Source organism: Ahaetulla prasina, chromosome 1, assembly GCF_028640845.1.
Source record: "Ahaetulla prasina isolate Xishuangbanna chromosome 1, ASM2864084v1, whole genome shotgun sequence".
Lineage (NCBI taxonomy): Eukaryota > Metazoa > Chordata > Lepidosauria > Squamata > Colubridae > Ahaetulla > Ahaetulla prasina.
Window position 1 is genome coordinate 186,043,863 of NC_080539.1, and position 22,053 is coordinate 186,065,915.

General features: G+C 39.4%; 1 protein-coding gene across 1 annotated transcript in view; it reads left to right on the forward strand.

The window, feature by feature from the left end:
- IQCA1 (IQ motif containing with AAA domain 1) overlaps nt 1-22,053 on the forward strand; it is a 331,503-nt gene that overhangs the window by 139,486 nt on the left and 169,964 nt on the right. Inside the window, exons 6-9 of the mRNA XM_058185159.1 lie at nt 956-1,161; nt 11,376-11,460; nt 14,509-14,649; nt 17,364-17,439. Coding sequence (XP_058041142.1) covers nt 956-1,161; nt 11,376-11,460; nt 14,509-14,649; nt 17,364-17,439 — 508 coding nt within the window. The remainder of the gene's footprint in view (nt 1-955; nt 1,162-11,375; nt 11,461-14,508; nt 14,650-17,363; nt 17,440-22,053) is intronic.

Sequence of the window (22,053 nt, forward strand, 5' to 3'; positions counted from 1 at the left end):
ATTTCATCACTGGGTTGAAACCTCTTTTTTGTATGAGAATTGTCTATTAAATGACTTAATATGGAAAAGGTGGAAAATGAAGATGATGTAATGTATAAATTGCTTGGTTTATGTCTGGTGAGCATATGAAGCTGTTTTACACAGAATCAGCTATATGAGGCTGTCTGCCTTAACTGACAACAATATATTAAAATCGCAGATAAAAATATTTCCTTTCCTTGAAGTAGATATTACTTATTGAATGTATTATTCTTTGTGTGCAAACCTATCTTCTACTATTGATCTATGAATGCCATATGAACATAAAGTCAGATCTAAGTCAAAATAATGTATAAGAAGCTATGATGGCACAGTGATTAGAATGCAGTATTGCAGACTGACACTATTCACTGCCAGGAGTTCATTTCTGACTGGCTCAAGGTTGACTCAGCCTTCCATCATTCCAAGGTCTGTAAAATGAGGAGCCAGATTGTTATGGGCTCTATGTTGACTCTATAAACCGCTTAGAGAGTGCTATAAAGCACTAGGAAGTGGTATATAAGTCTAAATGCTATTGCTATAGTAATAAAAGAATTCTGCTATATATCATAGTAACTACCTTTGGTTTGAGTTCTGTTACATGCAGTATACTATATGAGTTATCAGTACCATTTACAGAATCTTAATATAAAGAGTTCCCAAATAAGAAACTAATGTAGAATATGAAACCATTCCTAATTGAAACACTAAAGGTAAAATAAGAAATGGAATAGGAGAAATAAAAACTGCAATCTTCTAAGTATTTGTCATCTATTATCCTGATCAAGGCACCTAAATGGTCATATTAAAACAAGTTGCTTTATCCACTTCAGTCTGGATATAGCATCAACAAAGCTGAATTAGTTTCCTCTAACAATAATAAAATAACCATGTTAATAAAACTGGAAATACAACATATGCAATATCTGTTTTTCAGATCCCACCGCCCCATTTCCAGAGACCTAGTGCTTCATTATTACGTGCCCAGAAAGTTGATACTTTAAGGTGTGAAATTCAGGAGAAATATGAATCAGACTTCCAGAAAGCTCTAGTAAGCATCAAAGAGCGAGTGAAAGAAATTGAAGGACCAGACATCAAAGAAACCCTCCAAGATCAGATCCGCCAGTGGTTTATTGAATGCCGGTGAGATACCATTCTTTCTTTCCCTAACCTCTCCCTATCTGTAACCACACTTACCATGAGAGTCTGTAAACATCATTTCTTCAAGGCGGTTGGAATCAAGACTGTTTCAGTACAGAAAACAGTTTTAAACAAACCCCCAAAAATATGGAAATCACAAGTTGAATCATTATCATTTCTCTTATCACCGGTAGCACAGATTCATAGATTTGGAGTACAATATATATTGTTAGAGTTCTTATGCAGAAATGTGTAACAGCTTATCTTTACTTATACATAGATTTGTCATGCACAAAACTCTTTATAAAGAGGTCAGTGTAGTAATCTGTTTCCTTCAGTATATTGATAATTGTCATTGATAGTGATATTTATCAACAAATATTGATTTGTAGATTAGTTTACTTTAGCTGGAACTGACTAAATAATTTCAAAATATTTTCAGGTAATTGTGTTTAATTAAAAAGGAAAAAAAATAGACCCAGGAATCTACAGACTGATCAGCCTAACACCAATATCTGGTAACATACTGGAAAAAATAATTAAAAAACAGATACTTGAACATCTAGAAACAAATAAAGTTATAACTAGAAGCCAGCATGGGTTTGTTAAAAACAGATCAGGCCAAACCAATCTTATTTCATTCTTTGACAAAGTCACTAAATCAGTAGACCAGCAAAATACTGTGGACATAGTATATTTAGAATTCAGGAAGGCATTTGACAAAGTAGACCACAACCTACATCTTGATAAGTTAGAAAAATGTGAGATAGACAGCATCACTACCAGATGGATTTGTAACTGGCTGACAAATTGTCCTCAATGGTACTACATCTACATGGAAGGAAGTAAGCAATGGGGTGCCACAGGATTCTGTCTTAGGCCTAGTACTTTTCAATATCTTCATAAATGACTTATATGAGGGAATAGAAGGGGAACTCATCAGATTTGCAGATGACATTAACCTGGCAGGACTAGCCAACACCCCAGAAGACAAGTTCAGGATCCAAAAAGATCTTGACACACTTGAACAATGAGCCCTATCCAACAAAGTGAAATTTAATGTAGAAAAAAGTAATGTTTTACACTGGGACAGAAAAAACCAAAGGTACAAGTACAGATTAGGCAAAACCTGGCTCAAAAACAGTAACTGTGAGAAGGACCTTGGAGTCCTAGTGGACGATTAATTAAACATGAGTCGGCAGTGTGCGGCAGCAGCCAAAAAAGCTAATACAATCATTGGTTATATAAACCGAGTCATAGAATCAAAATTAGATGAAGTATTAGTGCTACTTTATAAAGCCTTAGTAAGATCACTGTGAGAGCCCTATTAGAACGCTGCCAATCTGGATTGGGGGGAGAACCATGAGTGGAATGGCTTGCATGCTTTCACTTTTGCTGTAACTGCTTGGGAATTGAGGGGGGAGAAGTGGCCATCTACACTGACTCCCTCTCTGCTGGTTCCAGCCAGGTATTCAAGATCACAACGCACCGAGGACAACAACTTCTCACCATCCAGCCTCGGAGTTTCTCACACCTTTATAGCAGTTTATTGGCTACAGATGGACATGGGATATTGGGGTGGGGTTTGAGAGGGTAAAATTAGCCTAATGCTTTGCAGCTGAACTTCAGACTCTGCCTGACTCTTCTGCAATCACTATCTCAGTAAAAGTTCCTTTTGAAATGTAAACTGTTTCAAGAGTTTTACTTTTTTGGGAAGGTAGCTGAGGTAGGTCCTTACATTAGGCAGAATCTGAAATCTGATACTGCATCTAGTTTTTGTCACCACATTACAAAAAAGATGTTGAGACTCTGGAAAAAGTACAAAGAAGAGCAACTAAGATTATTAAAGACCTGGAAACTAAAACATGAAGAAAAGTTGCAGGATTTGGGTTTGGCTAGTCTAGAGAAAAGAAGGACTAGGGGGGGACATGATAGCAGTATTCTAGTATTTGAGAGGCTGCCACAAAGAGGAGGGGTACAGATTATTTTCCAAAGACCCCAGATGGCAGGACAAAAAACAATGGTTGAAAACTTATCAAGGAAAGAAGCAGCTTGGAATTAAGGAGAAACTTCTTAACAGTGAAGACAATTAACCAGTAGAACAGCTTGCCTTCAGAAGTTGTGGGTACTTCATCACTGGAGGTTTTTAAGAAGAGACTGGACAGTCACTTGTCTGAAATGGTATAGGATCTCCTGCTTGAGCAGACAGTTGGACTAGAAGATGTCCAAGGTCCCTCCCAACTCTATTCTGTTCTGATTCTGATTCATTGTATTTGATACTAATAATAATGAGACAGTCCCCAGATTTTTTTTGGTATTTTCAATTAAACTTCACTTTGGCCCTCTTGGGAAAACTTTGTCCATCACAGATTAGGTAGTCTGGCTTTCACTAAGGCAGCCTTTTCCTTGCATTCTTTCATGAGAGAGTTCAATTTCCCACAATAGCAATAGCACTTAGACTTATATATTGCTCCATAGTGCTTTATAGCGCTGTCTGAGTGGTTTACAAATGTCAAGATATTGCCCCCAACAATCTGGGTCCTCATTTTACCAGTCTTGGAAGGATGGAAGACTGAGTCAATCTTGAGCTGGTGAGGATCGAACTCCAGGCTGTGGGCAGAGTCAGTCTGCAGTATTGCATTCTAACCACTTTGCCACCATGGCTCCTCCCAACAATGGACATGTTCTGCTCTTTGGCCAGGAAAGCTGAATATTAGCCCCAGCTGTCTGCATAATGTCCATGTATACTTTGGCCTCATCATCTTCTCCTAACTGACTGTTGTCCTTATTCTCTTCCAGAGAAACATGAAACACCAGGGTAATGACAGAGGATTTGACAAACCAAATTTAATTCAATACTGTTGTGAACTCACTAGAGTTTTCTTCCAGGGCCCCCTATTCGAAGAGCTGCAGGAAAACTTTCAAATAGGTAGGAATGTAGGGCTCATCTTCTAGGAGACACCATCTCATGCTTTGCTCCATCCAGCAAAGCTCTCAGGTGTTAACAGTGCTATCAAATTCATTGCTTCAAGCCCATATTTGCATATTTCTGATATTTCACTGCAAAATGATTAAATTCTGGAAAGCAAGGCTACCTGTGACACTTCAGTGTGTCCGCAACTTTGCTTCTGCATTGCAGCAGCAGGTGCCACTGCAGGGAGCTCAGTATGGTAGCGGTGGCAGTAACCCCTGCTGGAGTCCAGAAGAAAAGAACCTGTGAGGCAGTGGCAGCAGAAGCTGCTCCACTGGCATTGTTGCCACTTTTGGTGCTACCACTGCTCTTGTCACAACTCTCCGCCCCCTGCCATTGCCCAAAGCTGACTTCTAAGCAGAGAGAGACCAATTTAGTACTTGGATGAAAAGAGCCTGAGGAAATCTCAAGTTTAGCCAAACTAAAAAATTGATAATAACAACATAAGGCAGTGTCAAAAACTTCTCTATATGAAGCCACCATGGCCTAGAGCAGAACAGGAAACATTTTGTAAAACTAATTGACTTGGTTCTCATGACATTTTAAATAGATCAATTTAAGACATACCCTGGTCATTCCTGGCTCAGGATCCACTTAATACAAATTTATCCCATATTAGTTTTTGTTACAGGTAGGCCTTGACTTACAACTATTTGTTTAGTGAACGTTTGAAGTTCTGGAAAATGGAAATCCATACAAGAAAAAATCAGCAACAGAAAATATTAGCTGTTTGGCATTAACTCAGGCTTTTCCATTTAATCTGCATGATTGATCTATTACACTAACAATTCTATAAAAAGAAGATAAAATTAATTTAGCATGATATGTTTATGACAAACTCATGCTGTCTCCTATTAATTGCATAATGCCTATGCAAGAGCTCACAAACATGCCACTTAATTAGACCTTGTCCAGTATAGACTTCAAGCTGACAGGCCTGTTATTTCCCCAATTCTGCTTCTTCCCCCTTTTAAAAAAGGGATGACATTTGCTCTCCTCTAATCTCTCGGGGCCCTACCATTCTTCCAGGAGTTCTCCGAGATAATCAAGGGTGATACTAGTATTATCTCTGCTAGCTCATTCAGTACCCCAGGATGTGATCCAGGTGGCCCTAAAAAATTGAATTCATTTAAATTAGCTTAGTTCTCTCGTATCCTTGCCTATTCAAAGTTGTAGTTTCCCCCTTTCCTTAGGATCATAGCTATGTCAGATATACAAAATAGGAGTTAAATGTTCTTCCTTCACCTTATCACTGATTATTAGTTCACCACTTTCTCCTCCTGATGTACTTTATATTCTGTGGCTTTTCTTTTATTTCTAAGGAAAATGCAAACCTCAGCATATTCTGAACTTTAGTCTTTGTGAAAGTGTTCCTACTCTTTCTTATATCTGTCTTATATTGTTTGCTTAAGTTGCCTTCTTCTCATTTCCTGTATATATCCCCTTTTCTCTTCAGCATGTTAGAGAGCTTTGCATGTCTCTCCACTAGCTATTAGGATTTCCCCATTTTTTTATCCTTGTAAGAACTATTGCTCCTTATCTTATTTTTAAGTATCTTATTTTTATTTTAAAAAATCATTTCTTCTTGAACATATTTCTTCATAATTTCAAATATTTGGATCCAAACCTATCTTCTTTTGTACATTAAATCATACAGCATTCACTTTTCTGCATTAAGATATCTATTTCTCCCTGTTTCTTCTCCTTATCCAGTGCATAGTTTGAGACTGTTATTTCCCCCCCCCAAGTTTATTTTATTTTATTTTCCAATTATTAATTATTTTTTATTATTTCTTATTTTTGGATCACTTAATCTGGCCTGTTACTTTGGTATTTATATGTTCATTACTGGATGCATGTTCCTCTCAGACCCAGCACCAGGCATTGCACTATTTCCTGGGCTTCAGCCTCTCCTATAAGACACAGTGTATAGCTTCCTGGATCAGATTCTCAAGATGCCATTCAAAGAAATCTTTCTTCATTCTTGTGAGATGTAGCTCTTCTCTTAACAACAATTCCTTGCCTCAGAATTGCATTCAATTAACATAGAATTCAGACTATTCCCATTGTCACCATTTGTGTAATAAGTTGTTTTTCATTATATTCACCCATTATGCTACCTGATATTTAGCCTTTCCACCCTCCCTTTTTTAATTAAGGGAGTATGAATTTTAAAAGGAACATTAATTCTGCCCAGTGCCAGGAACAATCTCTATAGACACATTGGTATGTGCTGGCACCACATTGGGAACTGCAGAAATAAATATTGATTTAAGTAACACATTCTTAAGTCAAGAGAAAGGGAGCAGAATAAGCACTATAAAAGAAGTAATAGGAAGAAAGAAGAAATATATAATTAGCATTTCAGACATAGTTATTATTAAATTTGAAAACAACAAATACCTTTCATGTTTGCTTTTTCTTACAGTTGTAAAACTTTTCATACAATATAAATCTTTCAATAGGCAAAGGATAAAATGTGATTATATCCTACTTTATAGAATATTGTTGGATTTACATAACAGAATAACAGAGTTGGAAGGGACCTTGGAGATCTTCTTTGTGGCAGCCACTCAGATATTGAAATACTGCTATCGTATCACCCCTACTCCTTTTCACTAGGCTAGACATACCCAATTCCTGCAAATACCCAATTCCCCCTAAACATCTTTGTTGCTCTTTTCTGCAACAAAGAATAGAATAAATAGAATAAATAAATAGAATTTATTGGCCAAGTGTGATTGGACACACAAGGAATTTGTTGTGGTGCATATGCTCTCAGTGTACATAAAAGAAAAAAAAATACCTTCATCAAAGGTACAACATTTATAACACAAATGATGGTCATAGGTTGCAATTTAACCCTTAATGATAGCAACAAAAAGTTACAGTCATATAGTCTTAAGTGGAAAGAGATTGGTGATGAAAACAATGAGAAGATTAATAGTAGTGTAGATTTAGTAAATAGTTTGACAGTGTTGAGGAAATTATTTGTTTAGCAGAGTGATGGCCTTCGGGGAAAAACTGTTCTTGTGTCTAGTTGTTCTGATGTGCAATGCTCTATAGCGTCGTTTTGATGGTAGGAGTTGAAACAGTTTATGTCCAGGATGTGAGGGATCTGTAAATATTTTCACAGCCCTCTTCTTGATTCGTGCAGTATACAGGTCCTCAATGGAAGGCAGGTTGGTAGCAATTATTTTTTCTGCAGTTCTAATTATCCTCTGAAGTCTGTGTCTTTCTTGTTGGGTTGCAGAACCAAACCAGACAGTTATAGAGGTGCAAATGACAGACTCAATAATTCCTCTGTAGAACTGGATCAGTAGCTCCTTGGGCACTTTGAGCTTTTTGAGTTGGTGCAGAAAGAACAGTCTTTGTTGTCCTTTTTTGATGATATTTTTGATGTTAACTGTCCATTTTAGATCTTGCGATATGATAGAACCTAGAAATTTAAAGGTTTCTACTGTTGATACTGTGTTGTCTAGTATTGTGAGAGGTGGAAGTATGAAAGGGTTTCTCCTAAAGTCTACCACCATTTCTACAGTTTTGAGTGTGTTCAGTTCCAGATTGTTACGGTCGCACCACAAGGCTACTCGTTCGGCCATGATCTTCAGGTAGGATGGCATGCGGGTGGGGTGAAAAATACAAAACCCATGGGTATTTTAAAAGACATATAATTAGGAATTCATTACTATTAATTTGGAACAAAATAAAAAAAGCAACACTATATGAATATACCATTTTGGGCCTCCCCCAATGAGATACTAACACATCCAAATTTAATAGATGGGACTAAAATAATTAGATATAAGGATATGCTAAATGAATTGGAAAAATTAAAAACGAAACAAGAATTGGAACAGGATTTGAATAGACAAGTCGAATGGTGGACATATCTTCAAATTAGATTAAAATATTTAGAAGACTCTTAAGACTAAGCAGATACAATTGGAACAAAACGAATTGGATAAAATAATATATGGGAAGGACCAAAAACTAATTAGTAAAACATACAATTTCTTGTTACGGTACAAAATGGAAGAGGAAATAGTGAAAGATACCATGATTAAATGGGCGAGAAATTTTAACCATACAATAGAATTAGAGAAGTGGGAAAAGATGTGGAAAACAAACATGAAATTGACAATATCAACAGCATATAAGGAAAACCAGATGAAAATGTACCATAGATGGCACCTTCCACCAGCTAGAATAGCAAAGATGTTCCCCAACAACTTACCAAAGTGTTGGAAATGTAAGAGCAACTACGGAACATATTATCATCTCTGGTGGACCTGCCCAATGGTGAAACAATTCTGGGCCAAAATAAAAAAGTGGTTACAGGAAATAATACAGGAACCAATAAAAGGAAAGCCAGAAGAATTTTTATTAGGGATCTCGACAGAAAATCATACAAAAGATATGCAATACTTAATACTCCATATACTTACAGCAGCACGCATAGCTTACGCTCAAAACTGGAAAAAAGAAAACACACCAACAGAGGATGAATTAATCAAAAAAATACTAGAATGTGCTGAGATGGACAAACTTACAAAAGAAATTCAGGAGAAAGAAGAAACAGATTACAATAAGATTTGGTGCAAATGGTACGAATGGTTAGAAAATAGGCAAGATAAGAAAATTGAACAACAAAGTAAAATGTAGATGAAAGAAAGAACAATAGATGTGTCATGTCCCACTCTTCCGCTGACGGCTGAGTCAGGGAAGTCTGTATCAAGCATGCCTCTGCAGCTCTGCCAAAGTCCTATCAGAGTTCTCAAGGCAAGCAGGAGACCAGGAAGTGACTTCAGCAATCCAAGTTAGACTTTGCCTGACTCAGAGAATGCCAGAAAGCAGATCCTTTATATAGGCCATGGGGTGTGGCTCCATGACTCAGCACTTATCCAGGCCTGCCCCTCCCTTCCTTTTGGTGACGTCGCCTCTCCATTCTCTGGAAGCATGGGTCTATCCATTGCATCGTTTCATCTCCAGCTGTTGGTAATCTCAGCTCGTGGCTGGCTTCAGGCGCACATGCTATCGGAGGGAGGTTTGTTTGTTCGGCCTGTCCGGGCATGGTTCCAGGGCTGGGGGCTGGAGGCATGCCAGGACATTCTTCCGAACTATCAGCGTCTGGCAGGAGATAAGAGGGGCCCGGCTGCGGCAGGGGGAGCGAGCGAGACACAACAAGATGAATAAGAGTAAAATAAGATAGAATTAAAATATGTATAAATAATAGAAATGGACTGCCTTGAAATAGCTGATAAATAGTGATATGTATATGTTAAAAAAACACACACACAAATAAAATCAGCCATAGGCATCCACAAAGAAAAAAAAACTTTAAAAGGCAAGGGGAAAAAAACTTACTTTTAAAACAGTCTTAACTCCTCTGCACAACTTCTTCTATCCTCAAATTTAACCTTCTTTTTTTGTCTCAGGGTGATTCTCTCTGATAGTTTTTTTAAAAAAAGTCTCTCACCACACCGGCATACTTTCTTTCAAGCCTTCCGTTCCGGAGCTGTCCCAACTTCAGTAGCTTCAATAGTCGGATCTTCATCACCGAAAAAAAGGGCTTCTCCTGGATCAACCAGGACTTTGCAGTTTCCCTGGGATTGTCAGGATGTGCCCTTCTCAATCACTGTCTCTATGGGACAGTGAGGTCCAACAGGGACCATCCAACGAAGATATCGATGACGATCCTGGAGCTACCAGATCGCCTGTCGTATCATCGCGACATCAGCTCCGCCCTCCTAGAAATACAATTAATTTTTGATATTCCTGGTAGTATGTTCTATAAAGTTGCTGTAAACACTGAATTAGCAGATACTGAACCATTATTCCTATGTGAAATACCAGACACTTGTTTGCAGTTTGAGAGCTGAAAGAAGGCAGCACAGGATCACCTAGTTTGACCTCAGCTGGGAAAGTGCACATTGGGTGATTCAGATTTTTAACCATTCTACACACGTCTGCAAATTACTGTGTGAAAGCTCTGTTTTGGCGGTTACAAATTAATTTTAGCAAGTAATTTGCAAATATGGAATTCAACAAATATGATGATTAATTTTGTAGGAATTCAGTTTATCATCAGTGAGTTTCTCAAGTGAATGGAACAAACACATTTTCATTACATTAAGTAATACTTTGATACAGCATTTGTAACATGACATTTCCAAGCATAATTGTTATTGTTATCAAAAATTTGTAAAAATCAATTACTACTAGTCAGAAGAAAACTTACTTGTGGATTTGCCAAACAGCTCTGTGTTATTAGACTGCATCTTTAGTTATCTGATTCCATCTCCATGTTATTCTAGTATATGTGACAAATATTCTGTAAATTAATATGTAGCATTTTAAAATGTTTTAGGTTATTAAATGTAGGAGTCTGAGCTTGGTTGATTTTTTGCAGATTTTTCATTACCGAACTTGATAACATTGTCAGTGCTAGTAGGGTTTGGTGTTTCCTCTCATTTTATATACTAATGGTTGTCCTGCCAGTGTTGGTGGGAATGGTCTTGGATGTTGTTTAGGCATTATCCTATATTTTTTGAGGGGATCAAAAGATCCAACAATCCCAGAAGAGAAAACTGGAAGCATCTACAACATATAATGTAACAACTGCAGCGACTATTATGTAGGGGAAGGCAGAAGACTAGCAGAGCACATCCATGAACACCAATTAGCAGTCAGAAGAAATGATGAAAATTCCTTAATTTCACAACACATGGAAAAACCTAACCATAGTTTCAACTGGAAAGCTGAGTATCTTGGACCAAGTCAAGTCCAAAAATGCTAAGAGAATTCTTGGAAGCCTGGCACTCAGACAAATTGGCCATCAACAGGCACATAAACATCTACAATCAAAAAGCCAAAGTGGAAAACGTCCTCACCAGCAATCAGCACCCAGATGAGCAGAGATTAACACCAAGATTAATATTAGACCAACAATCAAGAAGCAAACAATACCCCAATCCAGGAATTGCCAAACAAGCTGACAGTAAATAACATCCCAGTCAAGGAACCACTAATACCATTCCGACTAGAGCAAGCCACTAGTCTATAACATTAGATCAAACCCCACACCTTATTGATGATATTACCTAGTTCGGTGATGAAAAGTCTGCAAGAAAATAACCAAGCTCAGAGAGCACTAAAGACTCCACAGTTCAACCCTGAGCTACAAATACCCTCTTCTATCAGTTATCAAGAACATTTAATTTTATATTTTATCCTATTCAAACAGGCACATTACAGGAAAATTTCCTGATTATCCTGATGAAGAACAAGGTGGCTCAGCAGTTCTTTTTTCAGAAAAAACTCCAGAAGAGGTAGAGTTCATTTCAGTATAAATGTATATGGTTTTTACTGTCCTTTTAAAAAACAAAGAAGTGATTTATGACTTAGGCATCCTGAAGCAAATTGCTACTGATTTCCTTTAGTTCAATGTTAGTAAAGGTAAAGGCAGTGGGGAAATCTTAACTGGTTTACTACTGGTTCAGTGGCTGCGCATGTGGGCTGCATGCCAAACGTGCACTGTGTGTGCACACGCACTATGCACCAATTGCGAGGTGCACGTACACAGTGCATGCCAAAATGAGGCATCGGAAGGAAGGTAAGTGTAACAGTGCGCGCGGGGTGTGTGTGCGTGTGTGATCAGCTGTGGCACGTGATCGTCAGAGCCTTTTAAAAACTTTTTTAAAGCATTTTTTACTACCTATTTGAGCGAAAAGGTAGTTAAAAAATGCTTTAAAAAAGTTTTTAAAAAAGGTTCCAATGATCGCTTACCACAGCTGTGATTGTCTGAGCTTTTTTTTACTTTTTAAAATGCATTTTTTTACTACCTATTGGTGAATAGGTGGAAAAAAATGCATTTAAAAGGTAAAAAAAAGGCTCCGACGATCACAGCTGAGGCGCTCAGCTAATCATGAAAACTTCTCTTTTTACATTTTTACTACCGATTCAGAGAACCAGTAGCCTTTTTTACTACCAGTTCGGGCAAACCGGACCAAACCAGTAGCATTTCACCCCTGGGTAAAGGTAAAAGTAAAGGTAAAGGTTCCTCTCGCACATATGTGCTAGTCGTTCCCAACTCTATTTGAAACTCCATTTTAAAGCCAAAGAGCCAGCACTGTCCAAAGACATCTCCATGGTCATGTGGCCGGAATGACTAAACGCCAAAAGTGCACAGAACACTGTTACCTTCCTACCAAAGGTATTCCTACGTATTTTTCTACTTGCATTTTTAAGGATTTTAATCGCTGAACTGCTGACCTTTCGATTGACAAGCTCAGTGTCTTAGCCACTGAGCCACTGCGGCCACTGAGCCACTGCGGCCACTGAGCCACTGCATTCAAGTTATAATGCATTAATTTTTTGTTATTTATTTATTTATTTATTTATTTATTTATTTATTTTTCATATTTTTATACCACCCTTCTCTAAGGACTCAGGGCAGTGTACAGCATAAATAAAACATAGATATCGAAAAATTTTAAAATACAATATTCAATTAAAAATCTAATTCAATAAGCTGCATGTTAAAATAACTGAATAAAAAGTTAATAAATAAATTAAAACCCCTTAAAAAACCCACTAAAAAACCTCAATATTAAAATTAATATAGGCCAGACCCGCTTGATGAAAGAAAAAGGTTTTGAACTCGCGCTTAAAGGTCCGAAGGTCAGGGAGAAGATGTAGTCCCACGGGTAGATCATTCCATAGGGCCAGAACCCCCACAGAGAACGCTCTTCCTCTGGGGGCCGCAAGCCGACATTGGTTGGCCGACGGCACCCTAAGGAAGCCCTCCCTATGAGAGCGCACCGGTCGATGGGAAGTAACTGGCGGCAGCAGGCGGTCCGTAGATATCCCGGTCCCATGCCATGGAGCGCTTTAAAGGTGATGACCAAAACCTTGAATCGCACCCGGAAGACCACCGGTAACCAGTGCAGCCTGTGCAGGAGAGGTGTTACATGGGAGCTACAAGGCGCTCCCTCGATCCCCCGCGCGGCCGCATTCTGTACCAGTTGGAGCCTCCTGGTGCTCTTCAAGGGGAGCCCCATGTAGAGAGCATTGCAGTAATCCAGACGGAAAGTAATGAGGGCATGAGTGACTGTGCATAACGAGTCCCAATCCAGGAAAGGACGCAATTGGCGAATCAAGCGAACCTGATAAAAAGCTCCCCTGGCGATGGCCGTCAAATGATCTTCTAAGGACAGCCGTGCATCCAGGAGAACACCTAAATTGCACACCGATTCCCTGGGGGCCAATGATTCGCCCCCCCCACAGTCAGCGATGGGGTTAGCCGACTGTGCTGGGACGCTGGTATCCACAGCCACTCCGTCTTGGATGGGTTGAGTCGAAGTCTATTCGTCCCCATCCAGACCTGAACGGCCTGAAGGCACCGAGTCATCACATCAACGGCTTCGTTGGGGTGGTTCGGTTATACACTGAATGTTATAATAATGAATTCTATTTATAGCAGAGAATCATGAGATGAGGAGCAAATAAATTTGATAAATAAATAAATTGATATTTAATAAATAAAAAACATGACCTGATATAGATAATTAGTTCATTACCTAATTACATTGCCAAATACCTGACCTTCGGACTTTCCGTCGCGAACTGAAGACACATCTTTTCATTTGCGCGGGGCTGGCTTGAATTGAATTTTATTAATTTTAAATTTTATTAATTAATTTTAAATGGGGTTTTTTAGTTTAGTATATTTTAAACTATCAGGCTAATTTTAAAATAAGTTTTTTAATCTGCTTTTTAAATTGTATATTGTATTATCTGTTTTATTTTTGCCTGTACACCGCCCTGAGTCCTTCGGGAGAAGGGCGGTATAAAAATCAAATAAATAATAATAATAATAATAATAATTAATTATAGCAATTTCTGTCACTTTGAAAGATGATAGTGAGCTTTGCAAACATTTGAATATATCCTCAAAGGCCTCAATCTGGACATCAAGCAAAGTGAAATGGTGTGCTTTGTCTCTGTCAAGAGTATATAAAATGTTGGTTGAAGTTATTTATTCATTAGATTTGTACTCACTGCTATCTACCCTTCCTCAGAAGTTTTATTATATAGTATAGCAAACAACAACAATAAAAACTGTAAGATATTTCTCCAAATTTATTTTTAAAAGCTAACTGAATCTAACTTCCAGCAGGTGGGAAGAGAAATTGATCTGTAACACATGTCCCTACTGCGAAGAAGTGCTTGCAAGTCTTTCCTCCTCTTCCCAGCACATTTAAAGTCAAATAGGGAACAATTATTAATAGGATGATCCCTAAGATCATCTCATTTGTCTTACAGTACTACCTTTAAGTTGTTTTTAAAATGTAAACAGATGTGATTCTTTCTGTCAGGTTGCTGCTGAGCTAGCTGCTAAAGCAGAAGAAGAACAGAAAAAGAAAGGGAAAAAGGGGAAAAAGGAAAAAAAAGAAAAGGGCAAATCGAAGAAGAAAGGAAATGAGATAGAAGAAAAGAAACCAAAGAAGAAAGATGAGGCAAGTCACTCTGAATTAGAAATAATAACATATACAAATTCAGAAAAAAGATGGTAAAAACAATATTCTCTAATAGAGTTTTGAGATTATTTTATTTTGTTTTGGTATATTGTAATTTTATGGATACATGTATCTCTCTGGTCAGTCTGAAAGAGGAGAATCATAAAGGTTAGACATTCTTTATCACCCTTCTGAAACTTTATGTGCTAAGGGTTCAAACTCAGCGTAGCTTGTCTCCTCCAATCCTGAGTATGTAGTTTTACTATATGTAAGGGTGTGTGTGAATGTGTTTGCACATATGTATAGGTATGTTTGTGTGTAACATGGAACATGATGCAATGTTTTTAACCAGTTATACCCATTCCTTACCTTCAGAACATTTTAAGTTTTTATGGGTTCAACCAAGCCAATTCCAGATCTGACACAGCTTTTCTAATATCTGATTCTTTTGTGTGCATAAAAAGGTTGCAAATTATATATGAGAGTTTATAAGTCACATTTCTTTAACATGTTATAGGAAGCAGGTTGGATATGCAGTGTTCATGCATATTCTAAATAGTTTGAATTATAAGAATGAAACAGACAATACAAATGAAGAATAGACTCATAGCAATGTATAGCTTAATTAAATTCCATGGATATGAAATTTAAGAGTTTTGTTTTAATTTATGTATGTTCAGGTTCGATTCCAAGCAATTTTTTCTCAAAAACTTATTCAGAATTTTGACATGATGAGAGAATAATAATTTAAATGTTTCCAGAAGAAAAATATATCATAGAAAGAAAACAACTGGAGAGTGTGATATAGTAATTAGGTGGATGAATCAGCCCCAAGGTGATCCAGGTAGAATTCTACTAAGCCACAATGGAACTTAACTGTGGCTTTTGAGCCAGGCCTTTTCAACAAATAATAGGATTGTTGTTTTGAAGATCAAACCAGGTGATTTCCTTGAGCATCTTAGAGAACAGGTTAAATGTAAATGTAATTAATAAATAAACTTGAAAGTCTCTGAAACACTCCAAGAATTTGCTAAATCTTGCTAATAAAGTTTTCAGGTTTCATGGGCACGTGTAACTTACTTGAGGTTATTGTGCAGCTTCTTTTATGCTCCTCCTAATACATTAAAACTAAAACATGGACTGATGCTGGTTTATCACCATAATAAATATTTAATTTGATAAAACAAGTCCATATAAGGTGGGATAGAATGAAAAAGAAAAAGAAAAATCATCATATGATGCCAAAAGACTCAGCTGAGGAACATATTTTCTGCTTTAATGGCTAGGGAAGTTTCAGGAGCAGCTGCCTCATCTCAGTTCTCTCTCACTTGGCCAGTTTGATCACATTAAAATTAAGAAAAAACATTGCATGTTTGTTTTACCTGAGTCTCAGGAGTACTGAAAAATTCATCCAGTGCAGAAATGAGAACAATTTATATAATTCTCCTATTCCTTTTACCAGATTGGCAGAATCTTTGAAAATTTATACAGATAAATGTTTTTCTGCTTTTAAATTCTATTAGTATGGTAGAATTTAATTTAATAAAATAAAAATTTTAATTGTATTATAATGATTATATTATATTATTATAATTATTTGATATAATTATTACATTTAATTTAATTTAATAATTTATGCTAAGGGACACAATGGCTCAGTGGTTAAAGACACTATTTTTCAGCTGGAGGTTCAGGCAGCCAGGGTTCAAGATTCAAATACCATGCAATAGAGTAAGCTCCCATTCTGTTTCTGCCCAGCTCCTGCCCACCTAGCAGTTTGAATGCATGCAAATGTGAGTAGATTAATAGGTACCACTTTGGTGAGAAGGTAACAGAATTCTGTCGTCCTTTGACATATAGCCATGCTAGCCACATGACCATGGAAAATGTCTTTCGATAACTCTGGCTAAGAGTTGGAGATGAGCTCTGCACCCTAGAGTCAGATAAGGCTGGACAGAGAAACTTTATTTTTAGTATGATTTAGAAACATTATCAACATATCTATTTATAAATAAAACAGAATAAATAAGATTTTAAGTATTACTAATAAAAATGTTACAGAGGCTTTTCTTTAAGCCAGCTAATATAAATATGCAATGAGATGAATAAGCATCGGGATTCCTCCCTATCTTTTTAGAAATTCTGGGATGTAGCTATTGGGGACAGTGGTTCTGTCAGTCACTCCAACTTGTTACCTTCATCTGCTCAGTTGCAGTTAATAGAATCAGGACAGGCTAGACAGGCTATATCAGTTCAAACAATAGGAAGTCTGATGCTTTTCACTTATTAGCAAAATCTGCTGGCTATGTGAATTTTCTAGTTAATACTCCAGTAACAGTGAGATCACTGATTGCAGTTTCCTGCACACATTTAAACACAGAAAATGTGAGTACGTTCAAGAGAAAGACAGAGAGACAGCTCAGGAAAAACCAATCTGCTTACAACCATACACAATTTTTTTTCCTTGTACCCAATACCCAATATATATACCCAAATATTCAGAGTGAACTTAATAAAATAGAGAATAAAGAGAGCAAGAAATTAAAGTATATCAGAATGCCTGAAATTAGATAAGTAAAATCTCATTCATGCAAATGTAGGAATCAATAATAACAACTGTTCTTTGAAACCAAGATTTGCAGTTTGAATCTGAAAAATTATTTACAACTGTGTTCCCAAATCAGTTCTAGTAAGATTTTATATTATTTATTAAGGAAGAAGAGGAAGGTTGGAAAATGTCCCCAAGTAATTTTCTCCCAATAATGGAAGAAGGAAACAACAAATACAAAGGCAAGTAGAGAGAAACTGAAACAGCTTTGAATATTTAGGCAGTTTATGTTTTTGTGTGCTTTTTGTTAAATAACATATGGGTGCCTAAGACTGAAAACATGCCTCTCCTGCTTGGCTGAATCAAAAAGAAATTGTAATGTCAATGTTAATTTTAAGAGATGACATAAAACAAATTTCACTGGTCATTTTTAATCAGCTATGTAAACAATAATCCCCAAATATAGATAGTAGAAATTGAAAATTAGTTTCCAAGGGTGAGACAAATGCTTTGCTACAATTTTTTAAATAGCATTTCAAAAGTTTACATTTCAAATGTATGTCTGGGGATTTCATAGATTTTTACAGGATTGAACATAGTATTGCTTCATCAAAAGATTCAGTTTATCTGTAGACTTCATGGTAAAGAAGGAGCTAGTTTTGTGGGATTTAAATGAAAGGCAATGTGTGCTAATAATGTTGTAATCATGGTTTTATTAAATACTTGGATAGCAATACTATAGAAATTTCCAGTTGATAGATGTAACCCTTAGAGATTATGCGCAGCTATAAAAGCCCATAACATTTAATGGGAGGCTTGTATTATCAATTAAGAGAATGCCAATATAGTTTGTTTTTTTGAATTTAGATAGGAATATCAAAAGATGCTTTCACATATCTCTGTTGTAATGGGAACAGTACAGAACCCGGTCTCATTAATGCTTTTGGTGCTCTCCCAAGGAAAGAATAAGATAACATACTATTCAAGTTAGAAAATTTAAAGAAATCCTTATTGGACATAATGGACACAGCTGAACCGCTTATTGATCTGGTTTCCCCAATAATTGAGCCTCTTACTTCTCCCCCAGGGGGCAAGGGTTTACATGAATATGAGATCATGGAAAACAGAAGCCAAGACACACAAGGGGCCATTAGAGGCCCCAGTAGAAAAGGAGATGCTAGCAACCTTATATGATTATCCTATGATACCTTTAACACCAAGAAATCAAGAGAGGACCCACGTCAGTATCATCAGCTCAAAGCTGAATGGAGCATGACTGAATAACCCCCTGCTCTACACCTAGAAAAGGGGCATCAGAATGGCAAGCCTTGTTAGCTGGTGCTAAATCCTCTTACCCTGAACAATTTTATCAGGAGTCGACTTAGAATTTAGATGGGCACCCCTCCTTTTAGAGAAGGCCAATTTCGTGTGTGACAACATCTCAAGCCATTGCAACAACCATACAACTTCCCTTTGTATAAATCAAATTTCCTGATAAGCTGCAAAAGAGGATCCCCTCTCCATCATAACCTGGAATATAGTGGGTTGGACTGTTCCATCAAAAGACCAACTTTTTTTTGACTATATATCATAATTTGACATTCTCTTCTTACAGGAAACCTGGGCCTCCTCAGAGATACAGTTAGATGGTTATTGGGTTAACTATCCCAGTTGTCCCAAGTAAGGTGGGTGGAAGAGCTAAAGAGGGTATTGTAACATTAGTGAATACATCCTTGCAATTTAAATGTGTATAACTGCCACCATTGCAGCCATGGGTTGTGACTACCTTACTCTTATTTAAACAGATGGAGATTTTGCTTTTTAATATCTACATTCCCCCACTCAATAAGAATAATTTGCTCAACAAGATTTGGGATGGCATAGAAGATTTTATACTGGGCTGCTTAGATAAATACCCTACATACCCTAATAATATGTAGGGGGGACTTAAATGCTAGGATGGGCCCAAACGATCAAGCTGAGAATGTACCAGGAGAACCCCTGCATTCCAGACAATTTAAAGACACTAAAGCAAATGGGGCAGGTCTGTGTATAAAAAAGATGACTGTACGCTTGGACCTCTGTATCCTGAATGGTTCCACTTGGGGTGACTACCCAGCAGACTATACTTATCGGGGAGCAGGAAGAAAATCCACAGTTGATTACTGGATAATATCATACGACCTCCTGAAGTTCTTGCAGAAGATGGAGGTAGACTTGCGTCTGGAAAGCGATCATGATTCACTTATCCTTACTCCTACATTACACTAGAAATTACTAAGGACTGGCTCAATCTACCTACCCAGGTTAGAGAGCCAAAATACTCAGGTAAAAATTAAATGGACCGAGAAAAATGTAAAGGAAGTTACTAAATGGATGTTAGTTCCAGAAACCATTGATTTTATTTATTTATTTATTTATTATTTATTTATTATTTAAATTTGTATACCGCCCTTCTCCCGAAGGACTCAGGGCGGTTCACAGCCAAGTAAAAATACAATACTATAAATACAAATTAAAATACAGTTAAAAAACTTATTAAAATTGGCCACAATTAAAATTAGAACTAAAACCCATTAAAACCCATAAACTTAAAACACTAACCCAGTCCAGCGCAGATGAATAAGTAGGTTTTAAGCTCGCGGCGAAAGGTTCGGAGGTCCGGAAGTTGACGAAGTCCTGGGGGGAGTTCGTTCCAGAGGGCTGGAGCCCCACAGAGAAGGCCCTTCCCCTGGGTGTCGCCAGACGACACTGTCGCGCCGACGGCACCCTGAGGAGTCCCTCTCTGTGAGAGCGCACGGGTCGGTGAGAGGTATTCGGTAGCAGCAGGCGGTCCCGTAAGTAACCCGGCCCTATGCCATGGAGCGCTTTAAAGACGTTCACCAACACCTTGAAGCGCACCCGGAAGGCCACAGGTAGCCAGTGCAGCCTGCGCAGGATAGGTGTCACTCGGGAGCCACGAGGGGCTCCCTCTATCACCCGCGCAGCTGCATTCTGGACTAACTGTAGCCTCCGGATGCCCCTCAAGGGGAGCCCCATGTAGAGAGCATTGCAGTAGTCCAGACGAGACGTCACAAGGGCGTGAGTGACTGTGCACAAGGCATCCCGGTCTAGAAAGGGGCGCAACTGGCGCACCAGGCGAACCTGGTGGAAAGCTCTCCTGGAGACGGCCGTCAAATGGTCTTCAAAAGACAGCCGTTCATCCAGGAGAACGCCCAAATTGCGCACCCTCTCCATCGGGGCCAATGACTCGCTCCCGACAGTCAGCCGCGGACTCAGCTGACTGTACCGGGATGCCGGCATCCACAGCCACTCCGTCTTGGAGGGATTGAGCTTGAGCCTGTTCCTCCCCATCCAGACCCGTACGGCTTCCAAACACCGGGACAGCACTTCGATAGCTTCATTGGGGTGGCCCGGTGTGGAAAAGTACAGCTGGGTGTCATCAGCGTACAGCTGGTACCTCACACCGAAGCCACTGATGATCTCACCCAGCGGCTTCATATAGATGTTGAACAGAAGGGGCGAGAGAATCGGCCCCTGCAGCACCCCACAAGTGCGGCGCGCGGGGTGACCTCTGCCCGTCAACACCGTCTGCGACCGGTCGGAGAGATAGGAGGAGAACCACCGATAAACGGTGCCTCCCACTCCCAATCCCCCCAACCGGCGCAGCAGGATACCATGGTCGATGGTATCGAAAGCCGCTGAGAGGTCTAATAGGACCAGGGCAGAGGAATAACCCCTATCCCTGGCCCTCCAGAGATCATCCACCAACGCGACCAAAGCCGTCTCAGTGCTGTAACCGGCCGGAAGCCGGACTGGAGCAGGTCCAGATAGACAGTTTCCTCCAGGTGCAGGGGAACTGATATGCCACCATACTCTCTACAACCTTCGCCGCGGCGGGTTGGAGACCGACGATAATTACCTAAAACAGCGGGTCAGGAAGGCTTCTTGAGGAGGGCCTCACCACCGCCTCTTTCAAGGCGGCCGGAAAGACTCCCTCCAACAAGGAAGCACTCGTAATCCCCTGGAGCCAGCCTCGTGTAACCTCCTGTGTGGCCAGCACCAGCCAGGAGGGGCACGGGTCCAGTAAACACGTGGTGGCATTCAATCTACCCAGCAACCTGTCCATGTCCTCGGGAGTCACAGGGTCAAACTCATCCCACACAACATCACCAAGACCGCCCTCAGACGTCCCGTCCGAATCGCCACAATTTTGGTCCAGACCGTCCTTCAGCTGAACGATTTTATCGTATAGATAACCGTTAAACTCCTCAGCACGTCCCTGCAACGGGTCATCCCGCTCCCCCTGGTGAAGGAGGCGGGTCACCAAACAGGGCAGCTGGGCGGTTATCTGCCGGCGCAATGAGGGAGGAGGCGTAGCAACGCCGCTTCCCTCAGTGCCACTAGGTAGGTCCTAGTATAGGATCTAACTAGTGTCCGATCAACCTCTGAGCGGCTGGACCTCCAGGAACTCTCTAGGCGTCTTCTCCGGCGTTTCATCCCCTCAGCTCCTCGGAGAACCAAGGGCGGTTGGGATCTCGCCGGGTCAGAGGCCGCAAAGGCACGACACGGTCTAAAGCCCCAGCCGCAGCCCGTTCCCAGGCTGCAGCTAGTTCCTCTGCCGTGCCGTGAGCCAGACCCTCAGGAAATGGCCCAAGCTCCGTCCGGAACCTCTCTGGGTCCATCAGGCGCCTGGGACGGTACCAACGTAATGGTTCCGTCTCCCTGCGGTGTTGGGTAGCGGTCAGAAAGTCCAGGCGAAGGAGAGTGATCTGACCATGACAAAGGTTCAATGACTATTTCCTTTAAGTCCAGATCTCTCAACCACTGACCAGAGACAAAAATCAGGTCCAGTG